The sequence below is a fragment of the Phodopus roborovskii genome, unplaced genomic scaffold, assembly GCF_943737965.1.
Source record: "Phodopus roborovskii unplaced genomic scaffold, PHOROB, whole genome shotgun sequence".
NCBI classification, from domain to species: Eukaryota; Metazoa; Chordata; class Mammalia; order Rodentia; family Cricetidae; genus Phodopus; species Phodopus roborovskii.
In genome coordinates this window covers 34,107,573-34,134,341 of record NW_026126480.1, presented here as the reverse complement: position 1 = coordinate 34,134,341, position 26,769 = coordinate 34,107,573, and the positions used below count along the sequence as shown (strand labels likewise).

Genomic DNA, 26,769 nt, shown 5'->3' with positions numbered 1-26,769 from the left:
TCTCTGCTGGCCTGCCAGGTTTCCACCCTACACCTCTGCCTAACTGTGGCAGCTGGAGCTGGAGGGTGCAGGATGGAACAGCTATGGCCCTGTCCCATTCCCAAGTCACCCCCAAAACCAACTGCTGGAACCTTGTCTCATGCACTCTCAGACTACTACATTTCAGCCGTTTTGTATAGGCTGCCAGGAGGCCTCAATGAGTTGTAAAACTGCAGGCCTGTTGCGCGCGCACGTGTGTGTGTGTGTGTGTGTGTGTGTGTGTGTGTCCATGTGTGTGTGTGTGATAAAGAGGAACTGACAAGATAAAGAGTCTTTATTGACGTTAAGCTCCACGTGGCCTGGCCTGCCCTCCTTGCAAACATATTTGTTGTAGCAAAGGCAAAGACATACGGACACTGCTCAATCTGGCCCCATCTTTCCAGAAAGCAGTCAGACTTCAGTCTGTTCTCTGCTACCACCTGGCCACCAACCACAACCAGCCCCATTCCTTTGTGGTCTCATCTTGACGGCCAGCAGCGGTGTACACTGGGACCGTCCCCTGGGCAGCTGCGTCTGGTTTTTGGCATCCCCACCTCCACATTTCAGGAGCCCTGGCTGCAGGTAGCATATCAGCAACTGGCAGTGACTGTGGTTACTTTAGGCAATCAAAACTTTCTTGTAGCTTTGCTGCTCTCCACAACCGAGTTAGCTGTGACAGCATATTCTGCCTCCAGCCTCAACCCACAGCAGTTTTCCAATAGCTGACCTTCTTGAACCTACTGTTTCTACCCATTTTTAGTGCCTCCCAAGCCACTGGCAGCCTCCTGCCAGCTCTGAGTGTCTAGGCTCAACTTTCAGCTCAATGAGAGTCAAGCAGCTGTGCCAGGACTGCTATGGACCTTAGGCAACAGATCTATTTGGTGGGGGAAAAATAGGCCTGAGCAGGTAGGGTACCAACAACTGGGAGAGCAGGGGGCTTAGGACCCTCAGTACTGTTGTGAGATACAGAACACGGAGCCCTCAAACCCCTTGTGAGGAGAGCCCAGGGCAGTGGTGGGAAGGCAGCCAGGCTCCAAGCTCCAGGGTCAGGCTAAGTTCTCATCTTCAATTCACCATTCTCTGGATTTCAGGGAAGCCTGCCAGCTGGGCTATCATCTCCTAGGAGGTACGTTCCTGGCTTGGATGAACCCTGGTCTCATTACAGACCTCAACAACAGCACGCTCACTCACCTAAGAAACCGCCATGCTCAGGGTGCCTGCAGGCACCTTGGTGATATGGCTGGAAATAGCATGACCAGTGGTCTTACCCTCCACTGACAAGTTTGAAGGTGTCCTGGGTGCTGAGGTGAGGCTGGCTTCTGGTGGCATCTTCCCAGGGCAGCTTTCCAAGGCTCCTGAGAGGCTCCCTGGGGATGGTGACCTGTCCCCACAACAGCAGCCACAGCAGGGGCTAGCAACCACGTGGATCTGGCCACCTTCCTCCTGGCTGTGGTGCTGCTTCAGGTGGCCACACAGGTGACAGGTGAGGGAAGAGTAGACAATGCCAAGGCCCAGGTCGTCCCCAGAGGGCTTGGTCACTTGATCTGCAGGAGGAGGGGCCTTTAGTCTGTCACCGCCTTTGAGTTCTAGCTCCAGACCAAGGCATTCTGGGGTGCTGCTGGGTGGGACTGAGTTCAGAGAACTGGGTGGTGACTCCATGTCCAGTCCGAAGGTGAATAAGGGCATTGAGCTAGGGGACTGGTTAGGAACAGGGTTCTGGAAGGGCTTGTAACCTCCATTCCCACTGACAGTCCCCGGTCCTGCTGTGTCCGTGCAGCTGTGGCTGAGCAAGCTAGAGAAAGCCTTGTAACCAGCATCTGCACTGGGCCCAAAGCAAGGCACCCTGGGGTCCTGGATGGCACCCTGTTTTACTGCCTGCACAAACTCCCGATAGCCACTAATAGGGGCTGAGGCATGGCCAGCTGCCCCATGCTGCAAGATACTGAGGTGAAGGATTTGTTCCCAGCTTTCCACCTGCTGCATAGGTGGACCTGAAGAGTGGGGGTCAGCTGGGCTTGGAGGGTCCTCTTCTTGCAGGTGTGCAACCTGCTGCTGTTCTGAGGCCAGCTCTCCAGGATGCGAGGATGGGCTTCCGAAGTCACTAAAACTACGGTAGGCAGGGTTATCTGTGACGACAAGTGGCACCTGTGTGCACGTTGGGTCAGTTGCACTGTGGGTTGGCGTGCCTGAAGGAGGGCCCGGGTGTGAAGGCTGCTCTGTGGCCTTGCATGTGGCCTCCTCAGGCCCCATGGGGAAGCAGGGCCAGGCCACAGAAGCCTGCCCACTTTCTGAAGGCAGAGGGGAGCACAACTCCCCCAGACTTGACTGGCCAATGCCCCCATCCTCAGCCTTCAGCAAGTCTGAAAACAGGTTTTCAGTGAGCCGGGCCATGATGTCTGCCTGACCCTCCTGCAAGCCACCTGCACTGTTCTCAGGTAACAGGCTCAAGTCCCCTTTGACCATCTCCTCTTCTTCCTCCTCACTCTCTACTGGGGCCTCAAACAGCTCCATACAGCGTACCACACTGACACTGACATTCTCTGGCCAAAGGACCGTCCTGCTGACCGCCACAGGATGCCAGGCTGCCTTTTCAAGACTCTGGAGAGGCCCGGTTTTGGCAGCCTTTGGGGACTCTGCCTCTTTCTTCAGGCCATGCTCTAGCAAGCAGGGCAGGAGTTTGGTCAGACAAGTCTTCCAGCGTCTGCAGAAATAAGATTTAGGGTTCAGTTTCACCACCACTGAAAAATTCCTTTTCCATCCTCCAGAACATCACCGTGTTTTAATATTGGGGTGTTACAGACATGATTTCTGACTTTATTATCAATACCCAGTCTGTTCTCACTGTAGAATGGGATGCAGCAACCCATAATTGCTTCCTGCCACCAGGAAGAGAGAAGGCAGCTGTCTGCGGAGCATGGGGTGCAGAGAAGGTGAATGACCCCGCCATCAGCCTAGTAACTACCACATTCTCACACTTCCCAAATCCACAAAATCTACAACCCAACTTCATGTTCAGATACGTACGGGCACTTGGTTGACTCCTGGCTTCGGGTCTGCTTTTCCCAGAGAGGCACCTAAAACAGACAGTCAATGAGAGAATGGGGTGTTGTTCTGCCAGTCCATACCAGCTACAGAAGGCTCAGTGTCTTCACAGACAGTGGCTGTGTTTGGAGCCTTAGCTCCCCACGAATGAAAGTGCATTGGAGGTGGCAAATGACTCCAGACACTCCAGCTCCCCTGTCCCATCCTTGACTCTGACCTGGCCACAGGACTCGCTGAACACGGCAGAAATAATATTGGGCTCACATGGACATGGGTGTGGGCTTCACAACTGTCCACTGTGCAGTTTACCACCCACACACTACCCTCCTTGGCTCTGGAGTCCCAGTGGTTTGTTCCTCGCCCCCACCCCACCCATGGCCGGGAGCTACATTACAGAACACTTGCATCTTCCTACCTGTGAGTCCTGAATGATGATGGCCACCAGGGGACTTCGTGCTGGGGTGGGAATCTGGTCCCACCATGTCTTCTTAATTCTGAGGGTAAAGGAAGTGCATTGGTCTCTGAATGTGAGGTGGCCAAGATACCCTTACAAGCATCCTGACCAGTGCCCCTACTGGGATACTGAGCCCACACTACCTCCATTTTGGATATGCAACGACAATCTTTGTCCTAACCTGCTGAGGATGACTTTATCCATCACCATAGCCATTCTAAATAGGGAGAGGGGCCCAGAGTGTGATGCTGGCAGAGCAGCTTCGCACACTCACACTATGACAATGTCTGGGGAGGCTGCCTCTGCCCCAGCAAAGACTCAACTACACAGCAAGGATGCTGCTCCCCCAACAGACTCTTCTTAGGAGTAGCAGGAGCATTCTGTCATGCTGGCTTTAACAGGCCTGAGAGGCCAAGAACCATGGGGAAGAAGGCTCCCCCTCTCTTCCTGGACTGCCTGGCTCCTGTGTCTGACTTCTCACAGGATTTGCTGAATACCTACTATGCATCAATCACTGTGCCAGGCCAGGGCCTCAGGCAGACAAAGAGGCCAGCAAAGTGCCTGTGGGTGGGTAGGCTTCAAGAGAAACAAGAAGCACAGGCAGACATGGTCATGTGGTACTCTTTCACCATGAGCAAGACCACAGCCAGGCACAGTTGAGTGGGTATCATCCTAGCCACTCAGGAGTCTGGGCAGGAAGAGTCAACCTTTCTTCCTGAGCTGAAGTGAGTTTGAGGCCAGCCAGGTCAACTTGGCAAGACCTGTCTTGAGGCAAAAGCAAAGTAGAAGACTAGGGTGGAGATCAGGGATACAGTGGGATGTGTGAGGCCCTGGCTTCCAAACAATTTAAAAAATAAAAAGACATCAATGTACAAGTGTAGAGAGGAAGGCGGGCAGGAGAAGCAGGGCTGAGAGTACTAGGGAATAGCCCAAAAAGGCCCAGGTGGGGACATGGCCAAGAACATGCCATGTGGCTTTGAGAACTGCAGGCTGCTAGGTGCAGGGACATAGGGTGGGTCAAGGGAAGGGCAACAAAGCAGAGAAACTGAGGCTCAGGGCAACAGAGCCTAGTTCAGGGTGACTTGGGCCTGAAAGGCAAACCCCAGAGAGGACCTGGCATTCCCAGCAGACTCAGCCAAGTGTGGACACCACATAGCATCAATCCTCAGTTACTATTAATCTCATTTCACAAAGAATATGGCCCAGGGCCCGGATTCCAAGATGGAACTCAGAAACAGACCTTCCCCGTCTACCAGCCCTGCCCAGGCTCCCTTGGAGGTCTTGGTCTCACAGTCACACTGAGCCTACAGAAGAGTCAGGTTATGGGCAGCTTGCCAGCCATCTACTAGCGAGCACCTCCAATAGGCCTCAGTCATATCCTACTATATTCACACCATCTGCCCAAACTCCTGTTCCCACAGCATAACCAATGCCTGGACCACATCATGGACACTGAGAGGGACACAGGGACAACTCCATTTCCTTTGTGCCAAAGAAAGATCCCTCCCCAGCCCTCCCCAGTTCCTTCCCTCCAGAGTACCCACCATCATTACCCTCCCATCCCTGACCACCTGCTCTCTTCTCCAAAGCATAGCCACTGTGGAAAACGCTCCAGACTTTGGACTAGGGACCCTGCCATCCTTGTCTCAGCCAGCACAGTGGCCATTCAGCAACTGAATATTATGGCAGCCAGGACAGATAACCAGGGTATCCACACCTAGCACTGCAGAAGGGCCTGCTTGAGGCACCGGCCAAAGCAGAAACTCACTTGATGATGCCGATGTAGCATGACAGGCAAAACAACAGGATGCAGAAGCAGGAGATGCCAACCCCCAGGGGGAGGCGCTGCACCAGGGGCAGTGGGAAGTCTGCAAGGTGAAGGACAGCCATGAACTGGAAGCCCGCCCTGTGCCATGTGCAGTCTGCCTCCACTCACTCCGGGTTCCCCTGGGACCCTTGGTTACTTGGCTGCACACAGGCCCCCACCTGTCTCCCTAACTCTTCCTCTCATGCACCAAGGGTTGATCACACCTGCATCCTTACTGCCCTTGGTCCAAGTCCAGATCACAACAGCTCGAAGCTGTTGCTCCTACTTTCTGAAGTTCTGAGGTCAGGTGCTCTGACAAGTGGGAGGGCCCGAGTTCAAAGCCTCCTCTATCAAGTCCTTGCTGAACAGTCTGGGGCAAGTTGGTAACTCCCTGAGACTCTCATCTGTTCAGTGGGGCTAGAAACATCTTTCTCACAGGCTGTGAGGACCACAGGATTAAAAAGGTCACACATCCAGCGTGAGCATAGGCATCCCTTGTTCACTGATTAAGGATATCTGTCTCCTCCACCCTCACTCTGCCTCCCTTCCTTCCTGGCACTGGCCTTCATCTGGATCGACCTGTTTTTTGTTTGTTTTTGTTTTTAAATCAGGTTTTAATCTCTTGTTTGTGACGCGTTAGGGTCTGAGTGCAGGACTGCAGCACACGTATGTCAGTCCCTGCCTTTCACATTGCTTGAGATGGGTCTGTGTTCACCACTGTCTACACAGGCTAGCTGGCCACCAGCTTCAGGAGTCTCCTGCTTCTGTCAGGGTTACAGATGCATGCTCCTGCACCAGGCTTTTACATGGGTTGTGGGGATTCAAACTCAGGTCCTTACGCTTGCATGGCACAGACCATCTCCTGAACCCTGCATTTCTGTTTTTGACTATGTCAGCCCCAATGCTCCCAGATCCCCATGTGCTTGACTCACTGCAGGAGCCCCAAGGTCATTCAATCACAGCTTGTCACTATTTGCTGGAAAAAAAAAAAGTGTGCCATATATTGTGCCCACTCTGTACAAGCCCCGCCCCCAGAAGTACCACTGAACCAATCACACAGCCTTCCCTAGCCCTGCCTGTGCAGCTACACTGTGCTAAATACAAGGACTCAGACATGGTCTGAGGCACTCAGACCAGCGTTGTTTCACAATGGACTGAACACTGACCACCACGGAATTGTGGGCCTGTTCATTACCGCAGCCTCTGACTACCATACCACGTCCACAGGGGTGTACTGCTAGAGGCATTCCAGGACTGAAAACCCTGAGGTTCAGCCAAAGGAAATTCCTGACTAGAGAGTGCACATGGTTAGAGACCCTCACGGCCCGGGGCCCTGATACTCACTGTTGTATATCATGACGCCGGGGCTCCACTCACTCCACGTGCCACTGAAGCTCTGGGCCAAGGCCCTCACCCGTGCCATGTATTGCACCCCCGACTTGAGGGTATTGGTTGGGAGTTGCAGCTTGGGTTCCATGTAGGTCACATTATAGACTATGAACTGTCAGAAGAGAAGGTATGAGAGCACAGCTGCCAGGGATGTGTGCGTTGGTTCCCAGCCTGGCTGCTGTCACGAGTGGTCCCTTCCTGCTGGGCATGTGGTCATTCCCACCTCCCTGTCACTGCTGACAGAATGACATAGAGGTGTCAGCCCTCCCGACGCCTCCCATGCTTAGCCATGGGATATCGGCTATTATCTGGACAATGGATGAAACTGGATTGGACACACTGTACACTAAGGCTAAACTGTAGGATCTTGGGTAAGTGGCCTCAGTAGGGAAATCCCTTGGTTTCTGGAGGTCATCTCATCACTGGGAATGCTACATAGGAGGACATGGGTGGCAGGAAATGACCCCTACCTGCAGGGGCCCAAGCAGCCACAGCAGAAAACCTGCCTTTGTCTGTCTGATGACACATCCCTGTGTAGCAAATTTTGGGGATTCTGTTTGTTTGTTTGTTGTTTGAAAGGTCTATGTAGCCCAGACTATTCTAGAACTTTCCATCCTTCTCTGCATCCTGAGGGCTGTGGTTACAGGCATGTGCCACCACACCTAGCTCAACTCTACTTTTAGGCATGAATATGTGTTCAGCAAGAAGCTGAGACCCATGCACAGAAGACAGGTCACCATGAATGACAAAAGCAAAAGTGTCCAGGAATGTGCCTAGCCTGAAGTGAGCACTCTGCCACCCATAACCTCATGCATGCATCCCCTTCTGGGAAGCAGGTATGGCCTCAAACCCTTCACTAAGAGTTAAGATGGCGGGGATAGGTCCTCTTCCTGAGGCTATGGTCTGGATCCAGAAAGTTCCCTAGGGGCCACATGATAGAGGCTTGGTCCCTGGATGGAACTACTGTGAGATGGTGGTGCCTAGTATGAGAGTGGGTCACAAGGGCATGCTCTTAGGAGATATTAGGACAGAGGGTGCGTGCTTGTGTGTGTCCCTCTCTTTCTGTCTCTGGCCACCAAGAGGTGAATGGCTCTGCTCCATTCCTGTCATGGTGCTGCAACACTAGCCTGGAATGAAGAAGGGACCACATAACCAGGGACTGGTCTCTAGGAACTCACACACTTAAGTAAACCTTGCCTCTTAAAGTTGATTATCTCAGTGCTTTATCTTAGTGATAGAAAACTGGCCAACACTGCCACACACTGAAAATGGAGGGCCAGGAAGGGGAAGGATGTGCTTGTGGCAGAGCCCAGTGAGGAGTAAGCTCTCTAGTTCACTGTCCTACCCCACAGCACCTCCCAAGCTCCCTACTCCAAAGATGGAGCCATCCTTCCCAGCCCCATTCCCAGTCAATGGCAGGGACCCATGGTGCCCACTCACTTCCTCAGGGTTGTCCACTCTGGAGATGTTGACCATGTAGATGAGTTCATTGTACAGTGTGTTCTTCATGGGGTACGGGTTGCTCCATGTCAACAGCCATGCGTTGGAGACATTGGAGTGGACCGTGAGGTTGCCCGGAGCCGGGGGCTTCACTGGGGAGGAAGGAAGCCTATATGAGGGCCTTGAGCCCTGAAATCTATTTTGTTTTGATGTCCTGATTAACAACTTCATCTCATCTTCTGTTTTAGGGAAGGCTGGCCTTTAACTCCTGAGCCTCCTTCCTGACTCCTAATTGTGGGATTACAGGAGTTTGCTACCTTACCCAGCTTCATCACTTCTTATGTAATCATATCCATAAAATCACAACTGTAGCATGCACATTAAAGTCAATATGAAAATGACCTTAAACTCATTCATGGGTTAATCCTAATAACTCATAGGTTCCCAGTAGCCTGAGCAGCAGTTCTAATCATGGATGCAAAACCCTGAGATCTTGGAGAGATGTGGTCTTCTATTCTGTCTCTGGTACTGAGAGCTGCGTGACCTTGGGCAAGCTGCCTGGCTTCTCTGGTCTACAAAATGAGGGCAATCAATCTCTTTTTCAAGTTGAGGTACAAGTTAAGTAATTTGATTTGCCCCGGGTCACCCAGCAACAAATTCTTGCTTTGGATTCCTATTGTAACTACACTGGCATGGATATGTATAGCTCAGTGGCAAAGCATTTGCCTAGCATCTGTGAAGTCCTGGGTTCTGTCCTTGGTAATATAAATAAATTAACTACTTAGGAGCAAGTTCTTGCTAGAGACCGCTGCAGGAACTCCGGATAAGGACTAGTGCCGGAGCAGAACCAGCCTTCCATGGTCAAGGCCACGTGACAAGCCAGCAGCTGACCTAAGCTAGCATGCACCCCACCTCCCTGTGCTGGAGCACCCTGCCAATCAGGGCTTACCATTGTCACTGGGCCTGAAGGAGCCCTGCCACAGCAATTGCTCCTTAGCCCACAGGATCAGCTGGTAGGTGTCTGCCTGGATCACTGCATCTGTGTTCATGTGGCACACACATTTGGAGCTGGCACTGTTCTCTGGGATGCATGTGAGGTTTCTGCAGACACAGGCTGGATTAGGGAACTTGCACGTGAGGTTTCTGCAGACACAGGCTGGATTAGGGAACTTCCCATGGTTACCAGCTTCCCAACTGCCTGATAGGAAGACCAAAGCAACCAGGACCAGGGGGGGGGGCATCTGACTTGGGTTAGCATCTTGCTGGCCACAGCCCTGACTCACCCCATTCTGGACACTCCTGTGTTGATCTGGCTGTAGAACTCAGTCCCAGGACTTAGCTCAAGAGCATTAAGAAATTCATGGTGTCCTAGCATCCCTCAGATAAGCCCAGCACACCTCCCACAGGCTCCTGTCCTGTACACACCAGTGTAATCCTGCCAATGGGCCACCTAGATAGGCCACCTACATCTCATAGACCAGGGCCCAAAACTCATTTTCTGTAAAAGGTCAGATATGACATCAAAGGCTTTTGAAGACAATATAGTTTCTGTCACCACAACAAACTTCTGATGTAGCCCTAAAGCCACAGCCACAGACAAGATGAAAATTAATGAGACAGTACCTGCCACTAAAACTTTATTAATAAAAACAATAGTCTGCCTGCTGGGATAGCACATGCCCTTAATTCCAACACAGGCAGGGTAGGCAGATCTCTGTGAGTCTGAGCCCAGGATGTCTATATAGCCAGTTCTAGGACAGCTAGACATAGAGAGATCCTATCTCAAAAAACAAACAAACAAAAACGAGTAGTGGCCAATTAACCTAAGGTCCACAGTTTGTTAGTGTCTGGACTGTGCCAATGTGCAAATTCACAGTTCACTTGCCTTAAGGCAATAGGAGGGTGGAGGCTCACCCCGAAGGCATTAGGGCCATGTCTGTGTGTGTCTTTGGAGCACTGGGTCTATGGACTTGGTTTTGTCCTAGGCACAATGTTCACAGAGTGCCTGGGTGCCTGGGAATTGAACAGCATAAGCCCTGAACACCATGCCTGCACACTCTACCACCCATCTACACAACAAACTCCACAGAGTCTTGTCCCGTGGCTAAGTGTGTTTGGGGGTCATCAGTCAAACTTCTACCGTTCTCTCGACTTAGCATGAAGATCCTAGAGGTTAAATCCAAACCATCATGCACTTGCCTTTATCAGCTGAGCCATCTTGCCAACCTCACTTGTGATTTTTTTTTTTTTTTTGAGACAAGATCTAGTTCTAGCCCTTGCTAAATGTTGGGTGCACAAGAAGTTAGAAAAGTGATGATTTAGTTGAATATTCTAGCCATATGAATACAGTGATAGTGGATCCAGAGTCCTACAGTGTCCTCTGTACCCTGTGGGGGGTGGTGTGGGGTGCTGGCAACTAAACTCAAGGTTATTCGTCTGAAAGTACTCTACCACTGAGCTGCAAGGCCTTTCCCCTGCTTAATTTTGCAACAGGATCTCACTAAGTTGCCCAGGTGGGCCTTGAACTTTTGGCCCTCTTACCTCAGCTTGGTTATAGGTCTGCACCACTAAGCTCCAAGCTCGGCTCAACTGTAATATCACACAGGATACTTCAAACACCACCCAATAAGCTGCCACAGCCACATAGCACAACATATCCTGGTGCCTGCTGGGAGCAGCAAAGGCTTGGACAGACCTCTGGGCACTGTGTCCTTACTCCACTTACTCAAAGAACTCGAAGTCCAGCCAGTAGGACAGGTTGAGCTGAGCTCTGCAGTCGATAGGGCCACCCAGCTGCCACTCACAGCTGGAATTGCTGATGTAGTCAGAGAAGCAGGTGGGCTCACCCAGGACCTCAATGCTCCCTGCAGAGACAAGAGGGCCTGAGCAGGGGAATCATGGCAAGGGTCTCCCAGCACCAAGGTTAAGAGGGAGGCTAGTGCAAAAAGGCAAGGACCCATTCCTGTGTGCGCGCGTGCGCACACACACACACACACACACACACACACTCAAAGGTGCCACTCCATCCCAGTAGCATCCACCCTAAAGCACAGAGGAAGTGGTGAAGCCCCGTAGAGTTGCCCACTCCACACATCTCCCTCCCCCATCCCCTTATCCACTAAGGCAAGGGGCTGACCCTGCTCTGTACTGTCCAGGCTCTTGTCCTCTAGTGTACAAGAGGCTCAGCCAAGAGAAGAGAGGGGAGGAGGGGACAGACACTCACATGTCAGCTCTCTGCGGACAATTCAGAGACCAGGCCCTGTGGGACAGCCAGTGACTGTGGGGGTCTGCTAACTGTTGGGTGCTCTGACTGCTATTTGGGGCCCTTGGGAGCTTTCTGACCCAAGCCCTGCATGGCCATGTTCCAGACAAAGTCACGCTAGACATGCCAGTGGGTGTGGCCCGCCAAGCAGTTAAGTGTTCACACAGTAAACAAAAGTCTGACCTCCTGACCCACTCCTCCAACAGCTGCTCTGGCCTTCCCCATCACACAGAACAGTCTGCCCTCGTCTGGGTTTGGGGTAGAATTTGAGATCCGGTTTTTGTTTTTTACAGTGTCTCCATAGTTATGTCGGGCTGGCCTCAAACTCACAGTCCTCCAGCCTCAGTCTCCCAAGTGCTGAGCTGATAGGTAAAAGCCACACCTGGCCACATGGATGAGCAACCTTGAAGTCAATTCCCATGTGTCCTCATGCTGACCTTCTAGATTGATCCAGAAACCTCTTTTCTTCCCAGGCCTCCACTCCACCTGGTCTCACTCATTCACCAGGTCCTCAGTTCAGACTCTCCAAGGTCCTCTGACTCAGTGGCCCCGTGACATGTGTGTCACCCTCCCCCATCCCCCCCATGCTAGGCAGGCTCTGTCCCGGGGGGCCTCACCAAGAACACAGCTTCACACACTGGCATGCCCGCCCCTGCTTTCCTTCAGGTTGAACCCACTGTCCCTTGAGACAGCATCCTTGAGCACCTTGCTTTATATAACCTGCAATCCCCCCCCCCTCCACCCCATCCCTACTCAGCTCTCATTTCCAGGACAACCTCAATTTTCATTGTTAATTAGTGTCACTGCAAATTAACTATTCAGGACATTTGTCATCAGCTGTCCCCTTCCAATACCACACAGTCTCTACAAGGGCTTTGTCATGTTCATCGATGAACCTCAGAACTCTGACGTGTCATTACCGGTTGATGAATGAATGACAGAGAGGTGGTGCTTACCGGAGTCAGCCACCCACAGCAAAATCAGGCAGCTCACAGAGGTCAGGAACTTGGTATGAAGCCACCCCATTGGGGATGAAAGGTGCCTGCAGAAGAAAGAGTGGGTGAGTGCTGACCTGGGTGCAGTGGAACTCATTTCCCTTGTGACATTGCCTCTCGCCCCCACGTCTCTGTGCCCTGTCCACACAGAGCCAGAGACCATGCCACTGTTCAACTGTCCCAGAAGAGCAGTAGCATACATTCACAACTTTCTGAAGTTCAAATCCTGGCTCCCTCCCAAACCAGCTGGGAACCTGAGCAAGCTACACTCAAGCATCCCTATCTGCTAAGTGGCCAACTACTGACAGCCCCATCTTAGGGGCTACTGACAGCTTAAAGGAACAGACATAACCAGCAGGGCCCACACTACCTGCTGGAACAGTCTGGAAGTGCTTCAACTGGCTCAGTGATAAAGACAACCCAGGCTGGGAGGTCACAGGGAGGGAAAGGACATGAAGATCCCAGGTCCAGAAGTGCTCAGGAGCTAGAGGACAGCTTAGAGATTGCCTAGCAAGTGCCAGGCCCTGGGTTCCACCTCCAGCATGGTGGGAGTTGGGGGGGGGGAAGGGAGGCTCAAAGCAAAAGGAAATATAAAGGCATGGCAGAGAGAAAAGAGGAGAGGAGATGCGAGGGGAAAGAGGAAGTAGAAGAGTGTGCTTTGTGCCACTTTCCTCTGAGCAGCAGTGGGTTAATCACAGTGTCCCCCCCTGCTTGGGTCTCTCTATCTTAGGGTCATATCTAAATTTGCAGCCCCAGGCCCATTTGCCCCTGAGCAGCTATGAGCCTGCAGCAGGTTCTTTAGCCTCTGGGTTCTGCCCTCTGCTGCATGGACCTGGCAGGCTGGGCCTGGCAGAGCCACACGGAGGAAGCAAGACACAGGGTGGACACCCAGCCACACACACATGCAGTTCCAGCCACCAAAGGCTTATGCCACACTGTTTTGGTGGTGCAGTGAACACTCGAGGCAGAGATGTCCACATTGTCACCAACTGAGAATCCCTAATGTCACTGTGCTCCACATACTTGGATCTGAAGCACTCAGGGTGTGACACAGCCTGCAGGCAATGCTACACTGTGACAGCATGGCAGCTACCATGTCCCTAGGCACTAGACTTCTCCAGCCCCACTACAACCCTAGGGACTGCACTCACACCAGTCCATCATACCGTGACTCTCATTACACGGGAGTCTGCACTTCCACACTGAGGGGCCTGGAGCTCCACAGAGAAATGGACAATTTCAGGAAGGTGAACAACAGATGAGCTTAAGGGAGTGGTCAAAGAATGCATGGACAGGGCAAGATACAGGAAGCCCAGCCTGAAGAGCACCAGATGCCAGCACCTAGCAGCCCGAAGCAGGAGGATCATGACTTCAAGGCCAACCTGGGCTACCAGGCCCCAGAACCCACAAGGAGGCAGATCCAAACCAGAAGCCATCTGCTTCAAACTCCAAGGACAGCCAGAGCCTGACAATGAAATAAAAATGAGCCAAGAAAAGTGATCCTCACACCTGCCAACTTCAAATATGAACAGCCCTGGGGAAGAATTGGCACCTAGGTTAGCTGTGGAAATGTCAAGGGCTTCATAACTGGACCATGGTGCAGCAGCTGTTTAGGAACCACATTCTTCATGGGTCCCTATTAACAGAGTCTGAGACACAGGACAAGGGAGGTGACAGCACTGGAGAGGAACACTAGGAGGACCTGATGTCCTGGAGGGGGGCCTGTGAAGCTCTGGCCTCCTGCAGTCTCCTTCTGCACTCACTTAAGCAGCTCTTTGCTCCAGGCTAAATTTTCTTCTACCCCCCCCCCATCTCTCTCCCACTCAAAACAGCATTATCAAGGAGGTACTATCAGTCCCCTCATGTTCAGATGAAGGAACAAAGGCACAGGGATGTTGAGTGACTTGCCTGAGGTCAGACAGCTATAGGAGCCCTGGGATTTGAATTTGCCTCTCTCTTATGGTGAAGGTACTGCTAATAGCCACTTTCTAGAAGTCTAATTTCTGGCTTGAGGGATGGCTGACTCTGTGAGCGTGGGTGCAAGTCATACTCAAGGTACATACACCTTTCATTCCATTTTAGGGGCCCCTGGAGCCCCAAGTGTGGACTCAGTAGCAAAGGCAATGCTGTTAGGTAATGACATCAATGGTCTTTGATAGACAGGGTTTTTGAAAACTCATTCTGGGGCTGCAAGATATCTGGAGCAGTTGGCTGTTGATGTGAATGTGGTTGCCCTCCACACACTGGATAGTCATTCCTAAATGAGGAACAAGCCCAGACCTGCCCAGCTCCATCTGGGCCACAGACCAGGGCACCCCATAGCAGCTTGTCTAAGGAAGAGTCAAGTTCAGGCTCCTGTGACAGGAGGGTGACAGGAGACCCAGACACACCACTGCTGAAATCACATACTTAGGAGTAGGAGCTCGGGCCCGAGGCTTGGAAGGGGGCCCAAAACTGCTGCTGAAGGACTCAATGTGAGCTCCTGTACTGAGCGATGTCCTGGGTCTTCACCGTGGCCCATATGTTTGTGTGATCGTCACACAGCCTAAATATGAGTGAGTGCCTAACGACATGGCGATGCTAGGAGGAGCTCTAGGAATCAATGCGGACAGTGCTCGGGCTATGACTCTGTATATGGATGTGTAAGAAAGCAACACAGGGAGGAGCTGAGGAGATGGCTCGGAGGAAAGCACTTGCTGCACAGTAATAGGGACCCAGGTCTCCAGGACCCATGTAAGATCTAGCAGTGTGTGTCTGCAACCCTGGTTCTCAGGGAGAGGGGACAGTTCCTCCCTGGAGCTCACTGGCCACAGTCCAGTTTAATGTGTGAGCTCCAAGCTATTACTGTTATTATAGATCCTGTCTCAAAAAAATGATGGGCTGCAATTGGTGGTGGCTCCTGCCTTTAATCCCAGCACTAGGGAGGCAGAGGCAGGCTGATCTCTGTGAGTTCAAGGTCAGTCTGGTCTACAGAGTGAGTTCCTGGACAGCCAAGACTATTACACAGAGAAATCTTGTCTCGGAAAAAAAAAAAAGTGTGGTGTGTATGGGGAGGGGGCTGGAAAGATGGCTCAGCATCTAAGAGCACAGAGAACTTCGGCATCCACATGTCAACTTATAGCCTTTTGTGACTCTGGTTTCAAGGAGCTCAGTACCCTCATTGGCCTCCAAGGACTAGAACCTCCTCCAGAAGGGGCACTGGCCTATATATCATGAAGCACACAGACATATAGTCAGGCAATATAAAAATACACATAAATAGATCATTAAAAGTAAGATAAAAGTGATACAGAAAGACATTCAACAGCAACCTTTGGCCTCTACACACTTTCATGTACATACATGCAGCACATACACACACACACACACACACACACACACACACACACGCACGCACGCACGCACGCACGCACGCACACATGCACGTTTGTACAAGCTCAATACTGGGGGACATTGAGGGCTTAGGGGCCCTTAATGTGTCTCTGTTATTTTTAAAACTGCATTAAATCTTCAATTATCTGAAAATAAAGTTTAAATTTAAGAAAGTAGAAAAAATAAACTCCAAGTCTCTCGTGACATGACTTCAAAGACTCTACTCACCCTCCCCACAAACCTCTAGGGCCCTCTGGACAGTGACCACTAGCTCCCTTCCTACTGACAGGCCCAGATACACTCCTATGAGCCTCATCTGGCCCTTCCCCTGTGCTGAGGGCTCTCCCTGCTCTGTCACCACAGAGCAGTCATCCCTGCCTCAGCCTGGCACAACCTCTACCCCAACAAGGGAGGCTAAGCAAAATTATCTCTGGCCCAGCACACGGATGGTGGAGAAATCTGACTGGAAAAAGAAGGATGCTGAGGATGTGGCTTGGTGGTAAAGCTCATGCTGAAGCCTGCAGAGGGCCCTAAATTCCATCCTCAGTCATGCAAAAGGGAAACACAAAAACAAGAAAAAGACAAGAGGAAGCAACATACAAAGAGTCTTTAATATACAAAGATCCTACAAGTGAGTATGATACTTCATTGAGAAATCAGACAAAACATACAAAAGGTTTACCAAAGAAGCTGGGGCAGGAGGAAGATGTGGAACCCCCTTAGAATGCTCCCAGTTTGAGAAATAGAAGTGTATGGGGTAACCTGTGGCCAGGCAATGACAGCGAATGCCTGTAATCCCAGCATCTGGGAGGCAGAGGGAGATTCTAAATTCAAGGCCAGTCAGTACAACATGAGACTCTCAACCCCTCCCTGATAAGGAAAGGAAACTTGTCATTTAAATCGTGTATTTGTCACCAGAGCTACTAGGTGTATGTCTTCATGAATGCTAGACATTTGCGTCTGCCCTTATCATTAATTTGTCCCTAGTACCCAAAATACTGCTTGGCATATTATGTAGTGTGTGTTCAGTAACTAACTGCCTGTTAGAGGGTGAGTGGTAGAAATTAGGCAAGAACAAATTCAGCAGTCTGAACACAGACCTTGGGCCAAGCCTCTGCCCAGATAGGTGTATGTGATCCTGACTGTTTACTTCTTAGATACCCTATGAGGCAGGTGCCGTTAGCATCTCATCCCCTGGCAAGGGCACTGAAACAGAGTTGGTAAGATGCCTGCTGTGGTCCCAGAGCCAGACCACCTTGGTGCCTCTCGAAATACAGTGCAAATGTGGGGCAGGGGCCAATAGAATAAGTTGCACATACAAAGGAAGCAAGCTCAAGGGGCTGTAGTGGATTCTGGAGCTACTGACCCAAGATTCCAGTCTAAGTAGGCCTGCAGCTTCCTCCCGATTTCAAGGCGGCTGGGCTGGTCTGGCTGGGAGCCAAGGACACACAGCTCCCAGGCAGCAGCCACTGGGGTTCCCAGAAATGGTGGCCACGTCAGCAGCCCCACCTCAGACAAGGAGGCAATGCAGGCAAGGGCTTCTATCTGTTCCGGCTCAGTCCAGGGAGGGGCTGGCACAGCGTGCTCCTGCTGTCATTGAAGCAAGAAGCAGCCAAAAAGCCCATAGATGCCACCTGCCTCCCTGTGTACCCTTTCTGGTCGCAAGTACTTCATAGCATCTACCATGTACCACTTCCTACAGTGTAGATATCGCTGTTCAACTGCTTTATTGCTTTCTTAGTACAGGGAACTGAACCCAACCAAGGTCCAATGCATGCTGAGCTAATGCCCAGCTGTGTGTGTGTGTCTGCCCTTGTGAGTGACCAGGAAGGCTTTGAACTTGTGATCCTTTTGTCTCTACCTCTTGAGCAGCTGGAAGCATGCACCACCAGTTGGCCTCACTCTTATTCTTTTAACAAGTACTAGAGTGCCATGAGAAGATACTGGGGAGTTTTAAGCAAACATGAGATTTTAGGAATGATTCTATGGCTGGTGGTGTGCAGGCCAGGTCAGTGCCAGAAAGAGGTCCCAAGGCTCTCACCAGGGTCGGGGGGAGGGGGGATGATGGTGGAAGGACTTAGGACCTCACCATCATGAATTGCTAACACAAAGGTGGCAAACGCCTTAATCCCAGCATCGGAGGGCAGAAGCAGGCAGATGTCTATGAGCTGAGAACTTCCAAAGTTCCTATGAGGACAGAACAATTCCTAAGCCCATTGCACAGATTCTGAAAATTCTCAAGGAGGCCTGCAGGAGAGGAAGGTGACTAACCCACCTGATACTAGTACTAGTGAGAGCCCGAACTTCCTGCCTACAGCTGAGCTCTTGGCTGGAGTGAGTTGTAGGTGTGGTCAGCAGCACTGTCTACCAGGCCAGAGAGACAAGGACTGTCTGGGGGCAATAGGGAGCCACTGAGGACTCTAAAGAAGTGGGAGAAGTAGGCCTTATTGGAGCTGCAGAAAGGGCAGGGCTAGTGACATCTGATGACTACTGCAGAGGAACATGTGCTCATACACTCTGCCATGGAAGAGCCTACAGGGACAGCATGAACTGTGGACACTAGTCCAAGGAGCCACTGGTCCCGGGGCAGGATGTTTCAGTGGCTTGGAGACAGCTGGAGAGTCCCGAGGAGATAGGTGCTAAAGCCCAGGAGGCTACATAATGACTAGAACCTCCTCCAGAAGGGGCAGGTGTGGCTTGGCATCCTGGGTTCCCTTTGTGGACCGCAGCCCTAAGCCCTTGCAAAGGGGAACTATCATATTCATCAAATTCTAAGTGTTATTTGACAGTTGTAAACACACAAGGCCAACAGTGTCCTTGGGGAGGCCTTCAGGAAACTCGGCCCAGGATCCCTGAAAACCCATCTTATGGAAAATTCTGGAAGCCAGAGGCAGCACCTAGGTCCAGCTCCTTTCAGCATCCACTCAGGCTGACTCTCCCTGTGCAAACCTTTCCTCAAGAACTCTGGTGGCATGCTGCACGGCAGCTCCACAGCAGCCAGAGCTGTGCAGCATCTCCAACACCCTGTGAGGACATCTGCGGTTGGTACAGAGGGCTTCCATGGAGACATGTTGACACATGATGGCCCTCCTATGCTAAAATTTTCCATCTCTGGGCTGTGGCCAGAGCTATGATCAAGCTCCATTATGTCATTCATTACTTACTGCCCCCAGAAACAGGATGCCTGGCTCCTGAACACTGATTAAACTCTGTCTAGTGCAGTCTGGCCTCTACTAGGCCACTCCCAGAGATCTGCAGAAGCCAGCACCATTACCCCTGATGCTTCCCTCCCTCTTAGGGACCCACTGAACCCTGACACCAACTAAGAAGACTGGCAATCCAGGAGTATCAGCCCCATTTTAGAGATGGAGCAACCTGGGCCCAGAGAGGTTCTGAATCTGCCTAAGGTGCATAGTTGGTGACTACTATGGCCGGGATTTGAACCCTGACTAAGTAATTCTTGGCCCAGGATTTTCCATTTTTTCACAGCCTTCCATAGAAAACTTGTCTAGTGGTGAGTAGGACTTTGTGCCCTTCCCCCACACCCACAGCAAGAGACACTAGAAGCAGGTAAATCCCTGTGTGCCAGCTGCAGACAGGTGTGGTGAGGGCAAGGGGCACTTGTCTGCACTCTTCCTGCTGTCTCAACCCTGCACTGTTCTGAGCCCTGGCACAGAGGACCTCTCACATGAGCAGGGACCCCAGAGCACCTAAGATACAGGTCAAGACTCTGGGACAAAGTACAACTCCACCCTGACCGCCCAAGACATGCAGGCTGAGGTCAGAATGCAGTCTCCTACCCTAGGAAATAGGAACAGGTTCACTTGCCTCAGTGGGCAGGTTCAAAGAAGCAAAGATGGTGGCCATGGCCTGGGACAGGACTTACAGGGAAGAGGGAAAGGCTTACACCTCTATCCACTGAGAAAAGCCTGATACCTAAAAAAGTGACCCTTGCCATTGTGGCAGGGATGAGTCTCACAGCCACAGGCTTCCTTCCAGCTGTGGAATACAGGCTCAGAAGCACAAGGCCTCCAATTCCATTGCACACAGCATGGGGTAGGGGTGGAGGACGCAATGGACAGACATGGATCTCAGGGTGAGAAGTCAGGACCATGTCCTCAGGAAATTGGTGACTGGAGTCACACAGAGGGCCTGCTGTGGAGGTGCAGGCTACGATACTAGCCAGAGCTTTGTTTGCAGACAGAAAGACCATGAGGGGGTGCCCTGTAGCTTGCCATGAGGACAGCCCATGACAGGAGTTCAAGGCCAGCCTGATCTGGTGAGAGTTATCTCATAGAAATGGGCAAAGTGAAGAAAAAAGAGGAGTCTCTAGGGTCAGTCTACTGTGGGATCAACAAAGACCTCGGCTTGTGGGGTCCTTAGGACCCTTTAGTGCTGTCTAGGTCCCTCAAGCATTCGCACAGGCCTCTTACACCCCACTGTGCCTGAAAACCCCTACGCAGACCTAAGAGCCTGGAGAAAACAGTAGTAGGCTCTCTGCAGCTGCGAACAGAGCACTGCCTAGCCTGTGCCTGGCCCTGTGTCCAACAATAATTGAATAACTACTAAATAACTAAATTAAGCGTGTAGTCCCCATGTGGCCACCATCATTAGCTGGTGTTCAGTGGGTAGAAGCTGACCTGAGACGCTAGAGACCCCAGCAAGAGGAAAAGAATGGCAAAGGCGGACCCCATGCCCACCAAAACTGGCACCAGGGAAAGTTCACCCTTTCTGTCTCTGTGACCACTCCTGTGCCAAATTACTAGGCACCATGGTGATGGGAAGAGAGGTGGCTTGAAGATGCCTCCTAACCTGCTCATCAAGCTATCAGAGAAGATTCTAGAACTTCTAGAGCCCCCCACTACTACCATGTTCCTTTGAAATCCACACCCACTCTGCCACGCAGGTCCCCAAGTATGCCCGGGGCAATCTCACTCAAAAGGTCACCTACATGGTCTCCTTCACTCCCCCTCCTTCCCCAGCACTGCTCTCCTTCACCACCCTGGACAAGCCTCGGTTTACTTTTCACTGTCTAACCATCCCTTTCCTTTCCAGTCTTTGAGCTTTGCCAATTCTCAACTAAAAGTCCCTCAAGGTCCACATCATCCATGAAAGATGAGGTGGCCAGATTGGAGTCATATGCTGTCTCACAACATTCATCCTGGCCAGGTGCTTTCCCACTAACGGGCCTTTGCCTGTGCCCGCCTCGATGCCAGCCAAGGAGATTGTGCCTGAGGATGAACACATATATGATGGGCTGCAATGCCTGACTTCTTCAGTACTGCATTTAATTTCCCACAATGCTAGGTGCTAGGGACCGAACCCAGGCCCATAAGCACACATTTGAGGCAAGAGTTCCACCACGCAGAGCTACACACCCACCACAGACAGGCTGGGCAGCAGGCCGTACCCCACTCTATGAACAGGAAAGCAATATGCTAGGATCCTGGCTCCTGAGCAGACTGGAGTGCTAGTCTAGCCCCTGGAAGCAAACTGGCAGGAAGTCACCAGAGGAAAAGCAAGGGTGACAGGCACCGAGTGACTGCCAGAGAATAAGACACTTCAAATGTGGCAGGGAAGAGCTCAGGTTGATTCACATGGAGGGAGAAGGTAACATCCAAAGTCTGTTGTGCCTGCTTGATGTGCATCTGACTGCACTTCAAAAGCTAGGCCAAGACCAACAGAAACCGAAGGACAGCCCTGAGCTGGGGAACAGAGCCCACATTAACAGCTGGCATGGTTAGTGGGCCCATGCTGACAGAGGTGTTTTCTAGGACTTTGCTCTCAATAGAAAACATACATCTTTTTTTACTTGCTAGGTCATCCAGGTTGACCTTGAATTCAAGATTCTCCTGCCTCGGAAGACCAACTGCTGAGATTACAGGTGTATGTGGTGAACTTCACACACCTATCATTGGGGGTGGAGAGGGTAGCTCAGTGGTTAAAGTGATTGCCGTGCAAATATGAGCACCAGAGTTCGGATCCCTAGAACCCATGTAAATGCTGGGTGGGTGTAGTGACTCACCGATAATCTCAACACTAGGAAAGCAGAGACAGGTATCCCCAAGTCAAGCTGTCAAGGGAGACAAACACCACCAGCAAACTCTGGGAGGTAAACCCAGCTGTGCACACAAGTTGGACCTCAATCCAGGAAGACACGGGACTTCATGTACATGTATATATGCAAAATACACATGCACACATCCTTTCAAACACATCAGAACATCCAGAAAAAAAAATGGTCAGGAAAAAATCCTCTTTTAAAAGACCAACCAATCCCCCACCATTGAGACAGAAGCCTCATGAGTCTACCACAGCAGCCTGGAGAACCACAAATCCAGCAGCAGAGACAACAGAAAACTCCACCTGCCGCAAATCACTCCAAAAGCACACACCACTTCCAAGCTCCCTCGGCAGAAACAAGAAGAAATTAGCACCTCTCTGGCGGTGACAGACAGACGGACAGCTCAGACTTATTTAGCCAAAAGTATACTGGAAAACAAGAAAGACCAAAAACAACTGTAGCCCCAACAATACATTTCAGGTGGGAAGAAACACTGAAGAGTGCAGGTCCCTCAGCCCAACAATAACAAACTCCAAGAGGGCTGCAGGCTCTCGTAAACTATGACCGCAGACAGCATGATAGGACGCGCTCCAGAATCAAAGAGGTGATGGTCTCCCTCAACACTGACTACAAAGGCTTTAACGCAGGACTCCAACCAACTCGAGCCCTATGAACTTAAAAGTCACCAAAGGTCTTAGAGGGAACACCTAGAATAACTGTAGCTGAACAATCTGTACCAGAGGAACCCTGGGCTGGAGAGGGGCAATGGCTGGTACCTCCAAGGGAGCTGAACCAGAGCCAGGAACTTGAGGTTTCCAAACAGTTGATCTCAGTGGTCATCCCCAGAGCAATGCGGTAGGACCTCCCTGTCCCAGAGGCAAGTGGACAGGAGATTGTGACTGCTGGTTGAAGGACACCCAGCTCATGGTTATGGCCACAGCTGTCCTCCCCGGGTTTCACTTCCTCATTTCAAAAGGCGGAACACCTGCTCTGGGTGCCCTAGGAAACCTCAGACTGCCCAAGTTCTCCAAAATGGACCTGTAAACGATGTTTCCCGGATCCAGCCAAGACAATCTTGTTCTTTTAAACTCTCCTCCTCTGTCAGGGAGCGTGAACAGAGGTTAAGCATGTAGGTTTGTGGGTGACTGGTGTCACCTGCCAGGTCTCCACACCAGCCTGTCCCCCCCATTCCCCGCCCCATCCCCCAAGGGACTGAGGGGAAAGGGCTCATTTAACAATAATCTGTAAACTGATTGGATGGAGGCCTGGCAGCATTCACAAGACCATTGGGCACTGCCAAGTTAAAAAGCTGACCTTAGCTGCATGTTGGGTGTGGGGGTGCTCATCTTGTGACTAGTTTTCATTGTTTGTAACCAGTGGTGAAGATGGGAGGCTTCCTGTGTGACCCTAAATAAGCTACTGAACTCCTCTGTCATTTCATCCGGAAAATTTGAGTATCTTACAGCCCCTTGCCTCCCGGGGCTTAAACAAACTGAGTAAGATAATACAGGTGTCTGGCTCCTCCCACCTCCCCTGATTTCTACTCCTGCCCCTCCCAGCTCCCTCAATCCCACCCAATCCCACCACTTCCTTGCTATGGGCAAAACTCAAGGAGCCTGCTCACTGCACAGAGCCTTTGCACTAGCTCTTTTCTACTTGGGATCTCAACTCCAGAGCTAACTCCTTAGAGCCACCTTCTTAGGACTGTCAGCTTCCTGGGGGCCTCTACTGCTGGGTCATTCTGGGTTTTGACTCTGGCCTACTGATTGACACCCCACCCATGAGTACTGGCCTTCATTCTGTAACTACTTCTGAGGCTCTCAGTCCCAGAGCATCCCCTTCCCCATCTTCCCACCAACCCCATGAAACCCACTCCTTCCCTTCCCAATGCCCACACATCTAGGAATCCCTCAACTGGGGCCCCCCACTTGAGGCTTCGCTGCCTCCAAGAGGCTGTGGGCCCCAGAGCATGAGTCAGTGGTGGCAGCACCTGGAACTGCCTGACATCAGCGCTTCTTAGAAAGACACGCTGTGCTCAAGAGACCGAACTGCACCCGTAGCCCACAGGCTACAGGAAGCCCTGTGCCGCCCCTCGAGAGACTCCTACTGATCTTCGTTCCTCCCATCTTTCTGCCAGACACCTGCCTGGCACTGTCACTGACAGGAGGTGCCTGTGAAACCCCAGGAGCTTAGACAACCATTTCTCCTCATTGTATGAGCTGCCACTCATGACCCAACAGGGTTGGCATCACCCCTCAATCAGTTGCAAGCGTGGTGCTAGGGAGTGACCCTGCTGACTCTTTGGAACAGTGGAGCAGGGGTGTGAATCTGGTGTGAGAGTCGTTCCTCTCAGGGAGTCTAAACTGCAAGGACTTTGTCAAACATCCCATCTTTGTCCTAGCACACCTGGTCTCTTAGAGGAAAGAAGAGCCAGCAGCAGCTTGGAAAAGCAATGTCACCCTAAGTGGGAGAAGGCAATCACCTGCCTTGCTCTCCCATGAGTGACGGTTTAAAAACACCATTTCATAACCATTCTCATCCCGGATACCCTGACAAATGGGAGGTTCAGGGAGGAGGAGTGATTCTCTTGAGCTCACACAGGTAGGCACAGCAAGGTCAGAGCTAAAGCTGGGCCCCTGTCCTTAGTTCTACCCCCACCCACAGCCTCGGGCTCAGAGAACCAGAACGTTGGACTCCAAGATGCCCTGATCCATGCTGGATGTCTGAACCTGGATTGGGTGTCCACCCAAGCAAGCCTCATGTAGATTCAACAGCCAAGAATGGAAATCCAGTGAGACACAGCCAGACAGACCTAAGAGGCTCAACCAAGGAACACTCAATAATGTCCTGTCACAGCAGACACAGGCACAGGGCAGTGCCAGGTGGGGAGAAAGGGAGCCTTCAGCCCCTGTCTCTGTCACTGTCTGATGTGGGACCACAGCAAAGTCACTGCACACATAACTGGATGCCAGTGGTCTCACTTTGCTAAATGAATCCCTGTGGGTAACAATAAGTGAAAGATTTGTTCACTTAACCCTGAGTGCCTGCTGCCCCTAGGTGCATTTTTGAATGGGGTGTAAATGACCTCATGTACCCTCACCACAAGGCCAGAGTGTCCTCAGAACATCACAACAGAGACTGAGCTTGGAGCACACAAGAAACAAATCAAGCCTTTGCTGGGTCAGGAGCTCTGGCTTTCAACCTCCAAGCCTCAATTGCCCAAGAAGACCTCCTGTGCCATGGAGACAATGACAAGCTTCTTACTACACATGCCGAGTGTGAAGCCCAGTGTGAACGTGTACCCCAGCTGAGTCCCCTCCCCAGGCCCCAAAGTAGTGTGCAGTATGGATGAGGACAAGCATTCTTTTCACTCATCTCCAAGTGCAGCAGCAGGCCATTGTGTCTGCCTCAGGGACAGCCTCCCTGGCTTCCTCAGTCTGGGATGGCACTGTAGAAGAGCTCAGCACTTCACAGCACAGCCCAGATACTGAAAACCATCAGCTGATCACAACCCTGCCCAATTACCACTGTGTGGTCATTTGGGCAACTCACCCGGGTTTCCCCATCCCTGCTCTGAAGATCTAAGAGCAGGACCAGGCCCAGCAATCTGCCCCATGACTTATTTACCCAAACCCTCCAGCAGGGCACCTAGCACCTCCTGCAGCGATGTCTACCTATCTAGCTCTTCTACATAAGCTAGGCGGTAGAGTGAGCTTTCCTACTTTCTAGCCTTTGCGCACATGCTGTACCCACAGCTCAGCATGCCTTCTCTTGCCTCTGAGTCTCAACCTGCCAAAGTGTTCTCCCACACCCCAAACTGGCTCAGGAACTGCACTTCCCTAGGAAGAGGTGCCTTGCCCATTATACCCTAACCCTCTGTCTTGTGTGTTCTTCCCTCAGTCAGCTAGCAGAGCCTAAAACAGCAAGCTGAGCACGGATGACCTGGAGAACAAACTGATGGCACAATGGTCACCTCCCATCTCTGCCTCAGTGTCCCCCAATATGGCCAAGACTCTTCTGGCTGATTCCTAAGAGCTCTTGCCAGGGCTGTGGAATCTTTTTATTCTCATCTGGTCACACACATCCCCACACCTCAGTTTCCCTCATCAGATCTTACGATGGAACGCCCCCAGCAAACACCCCCAGGCTCCCAAAAACCAACTGTGGAGGAAAAGGTCACAGTGGGCCCCACACCTCCCAGAGGGATGGGTTAAGGCAGATAACAGGAGTGCTGGTTTGGGGACAGCATCTGGATCACAGATTGGCTGGCTCGCTTATACAACGTCCAGTTTGCCACAATAAACACTCAGGTTCCTGGGTTACTGAACCGGAACCTGGGTGGAGCCTGGCAGTTTCAGCTTTTAGAAGATCCCCCTCAGCGTCCTGGTGGGGCCCGCCAAGGCTGCCTGGGCTCCAGCAGGCAGGCGGGCGGTCCACCTGCTTCAGACCCGCGCCCGACGGCAGGCGACCCTGCCCGGAAAGGGAGCCCAGGCGCCCCACGCCACCCGAGGATCCGCGGACCCTGATCCCAGCCCTGCTCTATTCCGCGCCCACCTCTGGCGGGTCCTGAGCCTTCCCCACCGCCCGTTCCTACCTGTGCGCTCAAGCTCCACGCGCCGCGCGGGGCTTTCCTGCGCGCTGGACCTCGCCCGGCTTCCTACGCCGCCCGGCGCCCCTTATTTACATGTGATGCCCCGCCCCGTGCAGGTCATTTACATACCCCGCCCCTCCGTCCTCTCATTTTCACTCACGGTTCGCCGGACCTCTCTTTGTCGCCTAGCCATTTGCATGCCCCACCTCACGCGTCCGCAGCGGTCGGGTGCTTTGGCTTATGAGTCCAGGGACTTCAGGATTCGAATCTTTGCCTTAGCCCAACAGATCAGCCCCGTTGTGATCGCGGCTGTTTGCTCATCCTTCCAATGTTTA

At 51.9% G+C, this 26,769-nt stretch overlaps 1 protein-coding gene across 1 annotated transcript; it reads right to left on the bottom strand.

The window, feature by feature from the left end:
• Nucleotides 1–295: 295 nt before the first annotated feature.
• On the bottom strand, nucleotides 296–26,492 carry Il4r (interleukin 4 receptor). The gene is made up of 10 exons (XM_051192903.1): nucleotides 26,438–26,492; nucleotides 12,369–12,454; nucleotides 10,876–11,014; nucleotides 9,100–9,251; nucleotides 8,151–8,302; nucleotides 6,666–6,822; nucleotides 5,283–5,382; nucleotides 3,476–3,554; nucleotides 3,043–3,092; nucleotides 296–2,719 (listed from the first exon to the last, which is right to left on the bottom strand). Exons 2-10 carry the CDS (start codon nucleotides 12,436–12,438, stop codon nucleotides 1,210–1,212), a joined length of 2,409 nt encoding a protein of 802 aa, XP_051048860.1. The 5' UTR covers nucleotides 12,439–12,454; nucleotides 26,438–26,492; the 3' UTR covers nucleotides 296–1,209.
• Between the last annotated feature and the right edge of the window lie 277 nt (nucleotides 26,493–26,769).